Genomic DNA, 11,811 nt, shown 5'->3' with positions numbered 1-11,811 from the left:
AGTTCCTAGTCATGACCGGGATCTTTTATCGCTGGGACTGCTCTGTCTTTCAGTATCAAACTATGTACAAATCCAGTGTCAGAATGTACCTTGTTATAAAACATTCGTCACGGGAACAACAAACACGCTCGTGAAACTCCATTGCTGCCCCGGAAAAAACTAATTGCATCCACTGTTCACATAACACTGAAGAAGGTCATTTTTTCCTCACATCCAAAAACACACATCTTTAGAGACAGTCTTCTCGAGCAAGTAACTGCAGCGCTGAGCCGATGACTTCAGTAAGTTAACCATAAACGAAACGCGTAGAGCGGCTCGCTCTCGCTCGGGTCGCTGAGTGCGCGCGTGCACATAAGAATCCAACTCTTAACAGTGTAAACAACTCGGAATGCATGATATAGCATTAGACCCCCCTTTAAGTGCAGCATATTCAGCGACAAGCGTGTTGCCAGTGACAACAGATAAGTACCGCACATTGCCAATAGGTCACATAAACTAGCACAACACAAGCATGTAACTGAAAACAACTAAATGAGCCTAAGCAAGACAGATAGCCTTAGCAACATGCATGTTGCCAAACCTGAGAGCATTAAAAGGACCTTAGCTTGTGAAGACGTTCGAGAGAGTGAAACAAAGCAGCTGTGACGGGGATGCTTGATCTCTTGATATCCTTCTTGGGGATGAAGTTCCCATCTGAAGTCAGTTACATAACTCGTGGAGTCCATGTCAATTATGTAGCGATGCGTGAAGTAATGCTAACTCAGTTACTTCCGAATCAGGCGGCTTATGATCAATGCGGTGAATTCACGTGTTTAAGTTAACGAACTTAAATGAATCGGAGGTGAGACCATTGGGGAAATTAATTCCACTTCTCTAAATTCCTGATTCCTGCTAATGGTGTTTTGTCTGCCGAAATCGCCATTTAATTAGCTATTGAGCAATGCGAAAACTGCTGATAATACTGAGGGACCTTATATATGAATGCTTAGATAGGTGTCATATTCCTATAGGTAGATGGGGATCAGCTGAGAATCAGCTGATGCGAGCTTGACTAACGTGACCTGCCAGAACTAACGCTACGCTAGATTTTTGTCATAACACATTTCATAATTTAATGTTTGATTTACTATTTGCCACTAAATAGCCAATAAATATTTTTTGCATGTTTTTTATTGCAGTATGTAATGAACAGCATGCTGATATTAAATCCAGAGTCAAGTAACAGAAAAAAAGCTTCAAACGTGATCATTTGTATTTCCAACAGGCTGAAAACAGGTCTTGTTAGGTTTTATTGACTGATAAAAGCCGTATCCATTAAAACACGTGGAGTAACATGGTCTAGCATTTGCCGATATCAACCAGTGTGTCGGAATGAGATTATGGATAAAACTAAATTAAAAACAGCAGGACAGGGAATTCTTTGAACTCTTAGTTTAGAACCAACAGCCCTGAACGAGTCTTCAGACATGAATTAACTGTGGTGATTGAAGGATGAGCATGAATGCCCGATAATCTCCTCAGATCTTGCCTCATGTGTGTTCATTGCATTTTCTTTTGCAGTGAAGTCTGATCAACTCCAGACTATCAAACGTGAACTGACTCAGATCAAGATGAAGATCGACTCTCTTCTGGGCCGCCTGGAGAAGATCGAGAAACAGCAGAGATCCGAGTGTGGTGAGACAGACAGAGAACTATAAGAGAGCAGGAATAAAATCCAGTCTAGTGGGATAAGGTTGAAAACATCGGCTGTACGGGGAGAAATATTGGGAGTGTATATGCGCTATCCATCTCTGTGACAGGCGAGGAGACAGCAGCCAATTTATCAGAACTTTTATACAGGCAATCTTGCGCTGTTTTACTATAGCAAAACCCATTTCGCTATGTTCGCCAGTAGAGGAGAGCACTGTTTTCATCTAGCAGACACACTGAGAAACGGCACAATGCTAGTCGCACATTCACGAGTCAAACTTTAGGTCTATTGCATGTGCTTGATCCATACAGATTCAAGAAAAAGAAAATTACAGTTCTTTCATCATTTACTCTCCCTCAAGTCATTCTAAACCCGTATTGCTGAACTTCTACAGTTTACTGTAATATAAAGCCTACTGTATATTTTCTAAGCAAATTTCTAAGGCCTCTAAATTATCAACCTGATCAAAATTTTGCAGAGAAACCTGTTGCACATAATCTATTACATGGCTTCTTTCATTTAATTGATAGTTTAGACTTTTTTTTAGCAAGTAAAAAAATACTTTTAGTATAATTCTAAAAACAGGTTGTGGTTCATGTTTTTTTTTTTTTTTTGCTGTGAAATCTTTACTTATTTTCATAAAGTAAACATAAGAATAATTTTTATATTGTTAGTAATATTTCAAGATGAACACTGACAGGACTGAAGCGATTGAAACCATTTTTTGTCCTTACTTTTTTTTTTTTTTTTTATTGTGTTAAAATGTATTTAATATGATATAGAGCTTTGAGCATAAAACTAAGCATTTAAATATCATAATAATAAGACATGACTGGGAGATATAGATTGGAAACCTATTTATATATATTTTATGTAAGTTGTCTGCTATAATATAAAGATCACATTGATTTACATTATAAAAAATTTTTTATTAAAAATGGTATAATCAATATTCACTCAGAAATTGCTAGTAAATTTCACATATAATTACAAAGAATCAATAAGAATTAAATATGAAATTTTGAAGTTGAAAAATAGACTGAAATAATATTTATTGTAAAACGTTTTCCAATAATCTGTTTAATTTACAAATCTGAAAAAAAAAAAAAGTGTACTTTTTGACCATATAAATATTAGCATTTGCACCAAAGTGCATATTTTTGATCAGTTTGAATAAAACCGAGGCGTTTTTTCCTCCTCAAGTATACTTACTGTATGATACTACATATATGAGCCATAAAACCTGATATATCAAATATGATATTCAACAAAAAACACATGCATTTTTTTAAATGTATTTTTAAAAGTTCAATAAACCTGTTCAGTTTAAAAAAACATACATCATGTTTGCATATAATATTCTGCCTAACTTCTTTCATATTTCTTGGAATGAAAGAAAGTCTAACTGGTTTGGAATGACAAATTGTAAACATTTTTGAGTGATAACATTTTAATTTTTACATTTACATTTAGTCACTTAGCAGATGCGACAGATTTATCCAAAGCAACTTACAAATGAGGACAATGGAAGCAATCAAAATCAACAAAAGAGCAATGATATGCAAGTGCTATCTTTTTTTTTGCTATCTATTAAGTGCTATCTAAATCTTTAGGTGAAAAAAAATCGTTTTGGGATGAAAAAACAAGTAATTTTGCTCTCAGTATGACCAATGTTTGTGATAAAAGCCATAATCGTCTCATATCTCTGCGTCGTTCCTTCAGAGCCTCATAGGAAATATGAGGACAACTGCGACTCTTTACACGAGGGGTCGATATCAGAGATGGCAGACAACTCCGGAGAGGAGGGAGGGGAAGGACAGCTGGATGCGGAGGCGGGAGAAATGACGGATGGTGGCGAGGATTTTTTTAGTGTGTTAAAATGTATTTAATATGATATAGAGCTTTGAGCATAAAACTAAGCATTTAAATATCATAATAATAAGACATGACTGGGAGATATAGATTGGAAACCTATTTATATATATTTTATGTAAGTTGTCTGCTATAATATTATAAAGATCACATTGATTTACATTATAAAATTTTTTTAATTAAAAATGGTATAATCAATATTCACTCAGAAATTGCTAGTAAATTTCACATATAATTACAAAGAATCAATAAGAATTAAATATGAAATTTTGAAGTTGAAAAATAGACTGAAATAATATTTATTGTAAAACGTTTTCCAATAATCTGTTTAATTTACAAATCTGAAAAAAAAAAAAGTGTACTTTTTGACCATATAAATATTAGCATTTGCACCAAAGTGCATATTTTTGATCAGTTTGAATAAAACCGAGGCGTTTTTTCCTCCTCAAGTATACTTACTGTATGATACTACATATATGAGCCATAAAACCTGATATATCAAATATGATATTCAACAAAAAACACATGCATTTTTTTAAATGTATTTTTAAAAGTTCAATAAACCTGTTCAGTTTAAAAAAACATACATCATGTTTGCATATAATATTCTGCCTAACTTCTTTCATATTTCTTGGAATGAAAGAAAGTCTAACTGGTTTGGAATGACAAATTGTAAACATTTTTGAGTGATAACATTTTAATTTTTACATTTACATTTAGTCACTTAGCAGATGCGACAGATTTATCCAAAGCAACTTACAAATGAGGACAATGGAAGCAATCAAAATCAACAAAAGAGCAATGATATGCAAGTGCTATCTTTTTTTTTGCTATCTATTAAGTGCTATCTAAATCTTTAGGTGAAAAAAAATCGTTTTGGGATGAAAAAACAAGTAAATTTAATAGTACTTTTTGACCATATAAATATTAGCATTTGCACCAAAGTGCATATTTTTGATCAGTTTGAATAAAACCGAGGCGTTTTTTCCTCCTCAAGTATACTTACTGTATGATACTACATATATGAGCCATAAAACCTGATATATCAAATATGATATTCAACAAAAAACACATGCATTTTTTTAAATGTATTTTTAAAAGTTCAATAAACCTGTTCAGTTTAAAAAAACATACATCATGTTTGCATATAATATTCTGCCTAACTTCTTTCATATTTCTTGGAATGAAAGAAAGTCTAACTGGTTTGGAATGACAAATTGTAAACATTTTTGAGTGATAACATTTTAATTTTTACATTTACATTTAGTCACTTAGCAGATGCGACAGATTTATCCAAAGCAACTTACAAATGAGGACAATGGAAGCAATCAAAATCAACAAAAGAGCAATGATATGCAAGTGCTATCTTTTTTTTGCTATCTATTAAGTGCTATCTAAATCTTTAGGTGAAAAAAATCATTTTGGGATGAAAAAACAAGTAATTTTGCTCTCAGTATGACCAATGTTTGTGATAAAAGCCATAATCGTCTCATATCTCTGCGTCGTTCCTTCAGAGCCTCATAGGAAATATGAGGACAACTGCGACTCTTTACACGAGGGGTCGATATCAGAGATGGCAGACAACTCCGGAGAGGAGGGAGGGGAAGGACAGCTGGATGCGGAGGCGGGAGAAATGACGGATGGTGGCGAGGATGACTACGATGAGGAAGGCAGCACTGATCTGGTACGTTGGCCCCCCGCAGGCCTTACTGGCAGCAGTGGCTCTGAAAAGCCCCGTTGAAGCTAATTCTGCAGATTTATTCATGGTTGCGGACATGAGAGACGCAGGGCTGGGAGAGCAGAAGCTGACAGGGTTCTGCTGGGCTGCTTCCTGCTCTCTTAACCCTCCCCTGTCACGCTCTGTAATTAAAACCGAGTCAGAACCTCTGGAGACACTGGGGTCCAGCAGCACCGCGCCCAACAGCAAAGTCAAATTAAGATTTAGGATGTGCTTCCCACTGAGGAGACAGGCTGACTGTATTTTAATGAGCTCCTGCGTTGGTTAAACTGGAGGGAAACGTCGAGGCGAAATCCCGCTGAAAAGATTCCCAACAGTGTTACAGACATTTCCGGTCAGAGCGTGACCACCAATACAGCTGGGTTTGGTAGATACCCAAACAATACAGATAAAAATTGGCTAGACTTTTTAAAAGAAACTCTAGAGAAGTGATTTTGGACCCTGAATATGTTTCTACAAAAGGGAACTTGAGGTCACAGGATTGTTTATATATTATGATGAATGTAAATATTGAGCGAGTAAATCTCAAGGTCTTTTGAGATCCTGAGCTGCTCTTTCTCAGTAGATGAATGGCTAGACTATCAGAATACATCTGTTGCTTTTGTTAATATTCATCTGCCTGTCTAAAAGAGTATGGGCTGTTAGATATGATGTGAATGAGTTAGAAATAAAGTCTTCATGGACCACCTGAGGCATTTTACACACAAAATGGTTCGATTAATTGGATACCTCTTTTTGATGTGATACCAAATTAAATACTGTACCTCTATTAGATGGAAAGTTTTTGTAATTCTGGGGATAAAATGGATAGTTCAATACACTGAAAAGCCATAACTAAATGGGTCTAGACTGCAAATTTTTTCTCAGTAATATCATCTGTGGAGAAATAGTTATATATCTAACTATAGTTTATATATATATATATATACATACACACACTCTATATACTTATACTATATATATATAGCAGTAATATTGTAAAATATTATTACAATTTAAAATAATTGTTTTCCATTTTAATATATTGTGAAGTATAATTGTGATTGTGATGCAAAGCTGAATTTTCAGCATCATTACTCCAGTCTTCAGTGTCACATGATCCTTCAGAAATCATTCTAATATGCTGATTTGCTGCTCAAGAAACATTTCTTCTTATTATCATTGAAGACATTTGTGCTGCTTAATAGTTCAAGAGAATAGCATTTATTTCAATTAGTGAGACTATAACTGCTCATAGCAGTTTATTAAAATTGGGTCTATAAAAGTGCATTTCTAATTTGAAAGATCAGATTTTGCTGAGCTATTCTGTATTCCTAAACTGATTTTCTTTTTTATTTGTTTCAGATGGAGAATCATGTGTCTGATATTGACAACTGAAGGTAAGTTTATTGTGCCCTCTGTATTTTATTTCATAGATGTATTTAAATGATTTAATACAGTATATATTCTTACTTTCATAAGTGCATTTATTTACTGAATCATTTTCATACCGACTGAATGAATCATATTGATCACAGATACAAATAAGTGCAATCCAGTCTTGTTTGTAGAGTTCTACATCCAGAGAAGAAATCAACTCTGCATTGAACAGAAGACATGAAACTCTGTGAAGACGGACATCTCTTCTCAAAAAGGCCATGAAGGCTCTCGATTGGCTGATTAGATGCAGAGCAAATATTTTGACAAGTTTAGCATCTGCTAGTCACTTCAGCTGTTTTTCATTTAATAGCATCTGGCACATTCAATCATATATGATTTGCATATCTCCAGGAAAAGGTTCCTCATGCATACACTAAAGTTTGGTTTTTCCCTCAAGGATAATTTTCCTTAAGCAAAGATGAAAGGTTTTTACGGTCTGTGAGTGAAAAATGAGTCTTAAATGTCAGAAATGTAACATGGCATTTTTGAAACCTTCAGTATTAACAGAGAACTTATTTAAATAATTCTAGAATTTTAAAGATGTTAAAATATGAGGTCTGACAATGAACGTGTTTCATTAGAAGCCAAAACTTTTTTTGTGTCAGCTTGTTTTTGATTACTTGCGTCTGCATCCCCATTTTTCTTTGTGTGTGTGTGTGTGTGTGTAATGTGTATTTGTACTCCATGGATCAAAATACATATAATTTTCCCAGATCAAATCAAGTAAAATAACTAGTCAAGTACTTGGTTTAATGAACACATTTTAGCTCCATACTGCCAGTTTCATCAGACTTCTTAAACTTAGACACTTCAGGATGACTGAAATATTGTCAGACCGCAGTAACTCTAAACACTTAATTATGTCTTAATGTGTCATAATTTGTAATGATACTGTAAAGATGATATTGCCGCTGTATTTCGTTTTATCATGCATATGTGTGTGAATCGGAGCGACATGTAGTAGTCACTGTTTCTGTTCTCTATGATGTCATTCAGTATGGAGTGTGTTATAATGAACTCTATTTTTGTATGGCAGATTTACAGAAAAAGCTTCAGAATATTCATATTCGTTCTGCTGACATTTTCATTCTGCTACAGTACATAATTTGTTTGTTTAAATCAGAATGTGGAAAGATGTGTATAGCATAAAAAAAGAAAAAGATTGATTGAAAATGGATCCATTAGAAACATTTGACTCTTCTATATTTTGAAATCAGTGTCATGTTTGAGAGAAAGGTTATTCTATACGGTTTAGGTCGCTGGTCTCATAACAGCTCAGCTCAGAGACCTAGTAATATTACTTCATATTGTATAGAAATGTAAACTATTTGTAAAGATATTTTTATGATTGGCATGTTATTATTTTAATGTATTTTCAGTTGTTTCATTTGTTGTCTGGCTATAGGCTTTGTGGTTTAGGAAAAGACTGCCATTACAATCACTATATAAAAATTACGAAAATAAAAAAAAAATGTTTTTTTTTTTCTATATTTATTGTGAAGCGGAAACGAATGCAATATTTCAAATTCAGTCTAAAAGGCATTGGCTTTAAAGGAATGGTTAAACTTAAAAAAGCAAATTTCCATCCAAGATATAGATAAGCTGGTTTCTTCATCAGAACAGATTTGAAGAAATTTAGCATTACATCACTTGCTCACCAGTGAATGGGTGCCGTCAGAATGAGAGTCTAAACACCTGATAAAAACCTCACAATAATCCACACAACTCCAGTCCTTCAATTAATGTCTTATGACATGAAAAGCTGCATGTTTGTAAGAAACTAAAACATCATTAAGGGGTTTTAATTTTAAAATGCTGGTTCCAGCTAAAATACAAGTCCATAATCTATAATAACCCTCCTCCAGTGAGGAAGTCCATCCCCTGTTGTCCTCTCACAAATCCCCCGTCATGTTTGTTTAGAACCGTTTTCTTTGTAAATGATGCTTGATCTGTGCAGATTTCTCTCCTGAATCAGACAAGATTACCTTTTCACTGCAAAAAGCAACATTATGGATAGAGGACTCTTATTTTAGCCGAAAACAATGGTTTGAATTTAAAAACGTCTTAATGATTGTTTCTTACAAACTCTCATTCTGACGGCACGGAGTGTGGATTATTATGATGTTTTTATCAGCTGTTTGAACTCATTCACTGCAGAAGACACATTTTGAGTAAATTTCTCCAGTTTGTTCTGAAGAAGAAACAAACTCATCTACATATTGGAAGGCCTGAGGGTGAGTACGTTTTTGGCTAATTTTATTTTTTGTGTGAACTGTTCCTTTAAGAATAAAATAATATTTACTGGTGGTCATAAGGTTATTCATGTGGCTCGTTCAAACACTACAATGCACATTAAAATATTTATCAGCCTCAAAATACCACTTTTGAGTAACATTAAGCCTATAGAATATTCTTAACAGCAGGCAGAGAAAGCTGGTGCTGGTTTTGTGTGTATGTGAGGTTGTGGGGGAGGAATCGCAGCACCTGTCGTGGGTTTGGATGCACCTGAGTGCAGCTGTAGCAGATGGTGAATCAAACACACTCTATTTATCAACATCAAAACCAAATGTCTGGGTTAATTAGGGCCACTGGCCACTTCACATGGAATCAGTTCATTGTATTAACTTCTTCCCGATCTCATTTCAGCAATATTCATGAGACAAAAGGAAAGAAGCTGTTTAGAAAGCACTAATTTGATTGATTAATTATATTAATATAAATGGAGAAAATGACCGACTATGTTGTCATACTGACTTATGACAGCCATATTTGCATTTATTTTCAGTGAAATCTCGCAGCAACATTTTTATATGCAATGACTTTATCGTAGCCTAAACAAAATCACAAGGACATGGCATGACATTTGTTGTTTACAAAATACTTTTCAGAATCCAATTATCATTATTTTATACATGGATGCATTATGAATGAAACTTTTGCATTTGGATGGATTCCAGCTGCATTACCATTCCCCAAATAAGACTGAAAGCAATTATACAGGTTTCAAATTTCATATCGGCTTAAACTGATAGGAATACGCCAAATAGTCACATTTTTTCATTACTCAGTATTGGCCTAATTTATTTTACAGTCGGCTGTGTTACTATATCCTCCTGCAAAAAAGGAAAGAAGGAATCCAATATCCAATTTCATATCCAAAAGTTAAAGTGGTTTTGCAGCATTATAAATACTCATCTCCCAGCTCACTGCACAAATCTTCATTAACATTTATATTATATTAGCTCAGGGCTGGATATGGACTTTTTTCCACAGGCCTTATTTGCAAAATATTCAAATTAAGTTGGTTATGACAATAATCTGTGCAACGTTTTCTAATGACTCGCACTGCTGTAAAAAAAAATAATAATAATGGAAAGAGTTTTGATAGGTCATCTAGAGTTGACTATGACATAATACTATTACATTTATTCTTAGTTATGAGTAATAACATTTCTTAAATGATCTTTGCACGCTTGATAGCAGGTTAGGTATGATCAATGGGACAGATAAACAAGTCAAGATCATCTCCTGATCCAAACCAGTTTCCATCGTGAAAAATAAAATACATATTCTTAGTACAGTGAAGAAAACAAAATTGTGTACAAACAACTTTCACTCAAAAATTGCTAGTAAAATTTACAATAACAAAGAAGTGACAAGTAACATTTAAATGTGAAATTTTCACGTTTAAGAACAACTGAAAGGGTATTTTCTTGTAAAATGTATTCCAATAATCTGTTTTATTTACAAATTCAAAAAAATATTTTTTAAATTGCAACACTTCACATTAAGTCATTAGTTAATGAAATTCAAACACTACAATGCACATTAAAATATTTATCAGCCTCAAAATACCACTTTTGAGTAACATTAAGCCTATAGAATATTCTTAGCAGGCAGAGAAAGCTGGCGCTGGTTTTGTGTGTATGTGAGGTTGTGGGGGAGGAATCGCAGCACCTGTCGTGGGTTTGGATGCACCTGAGTGCAGCTGTAGCAGATGGTGAATCAAACACACTCTATTTATCAACATCAAAACCAAATGTCTGGGTTAATTAGGGCCACTGGCCACTTCACATGGAATCAGTTCATTGTATTAACTTCTTCCCGATCTCATTTCAGCAATATTCATGAGACAAAAGGAAAGAAGCTGTTTAGAAAGCACTAATTTGATTGATTAATTATATTAATATAAATGGAGAAAATGACCGACTATGTTGTCATACTGACTTATGACAGCCATATTTGCATTTATTTTCAGTGAAATCTCGCAGCAACATTTTTATATGCAATGACTTTATCGTAGCCTAAACAAAATCACAAGGACATGGCATGACATTTGTTGTTTACAAAATACTTTTCAGAATCCAATTATCATTATTTTATACATGGATGCATTATGAATGAAACTTTTGCATTTGGATGGATTCCAGCTGCATTACCATTCCCCAAATAAGACTGAAAGCAATTATACAGGTTTCAAATTTCATATCGGCTTAAACTGATAGGAATACGCCAAATAGTCACATTTTTTCATTACTCAGTATTGGCCTAATTTATTTTACAGTCGGCTGTGTTACTATATCCTCCTGCAAAAAAGGAAAGAAGGAATCCAATATCCAATTTCATATCCAAAAGTTAAAGTGGTTTTGCAGCATTATAAATACTCATCTCCCAGCTCACTGCACAAATCTTCATTAACATTTATATTATATTAGCTCAGGGCTGGATATGGACTTTTTTCCACAGGCCTTATTTGCAAAATATTCAAATTAAGTTGGTTATGACAATAATCTGTGCAACGTTTTCTAATGACTCGCACTGCTGTAAAAAAAAAAAATAATAATGGAAAGAGTTTTGATAGGTCATCTAGAGTTGACTATGACATAATACTATTACATTTATTCTTAGTTATGAGTAATAACATTTCTTAAATGATCTTTGCACGCTTGATAGCAGGTTAGGTATGATCAATGGGACAGATAAACAAGTCAAGATCATCTCCTGATCCAAACCAGTTTCCATCGTGAAAAATAAAATACATATTCTTAGTACAGTGAAGAAAACAAAATTGTGTACAAACAACTTTCACTCA

General features: G+C 34.1%; 1 protein-coding gene across 4 annotated transcripts in view; it reads left to right on the top strand.

The window, feature by feature from the left end:
- Positions 1–7,873, top strand: part of ralyl (RALY RNA binding protein like) — a 146,550-nt gene extending 138,677 nt beyond the window's left edge. For 3 of the 4 annotated variants that reach the window (XM_016446030.1, XM_016446028.1, XM_016446029.1), the window contains 5 exons: positions 1,561–1,674; positions 3,413–3,541; positions 5,206–5,246; positions 6,645–6,679; positions 6,851–7,873. In XM_016446030.1, the coding sequence (XP_016301516.1) occupies positions 1,561–1,674; positions 3,413–3,541; positions 5,206–5,246; positions 6,645–6,677 (317 nt within the window). In that variant the 3' untranslated portion in view covers positions 6,678–6,679; positions 6,851–7,873. Of the gene's footprint in view, positions 1–1,560; positions 1,675–3,412; positions 3,542–5,076; positions 5,247–6,644; positions 6,680–6,850 lie in introns of all 4 variants that reach the window. The other variant, XM_016446031.1, reaches the window with a different exon arrangement.
- Positions 7,874–11,811: the final 3,938 nt, after the last annotated feature.

Source organism: Sinocyclocheilus anshuiensis, unplaced genomic scaffold (genome assembly GCF_001515605.1).
Source record: "Sinocyclocheilus anshuiensis isolate Anshui unplaced genomic scaffold, SAMN03320099.WGS_v1.1 scaffold119, whole genome shotgun sequence".
Classification (NCBI taxonomy): domain Eukaryota; kingdom Metazoa; phylum Chordata; class Actinopteri; order Cypriniformes; family Cyprinidae; genus Sinocyclocheilus; species Sinocyclocheilus anshuiensis.
Note: the sequence above shows the minus strand (reverse complement) of the source record. Positions and strands in the feature narration are given on the sequence as shown.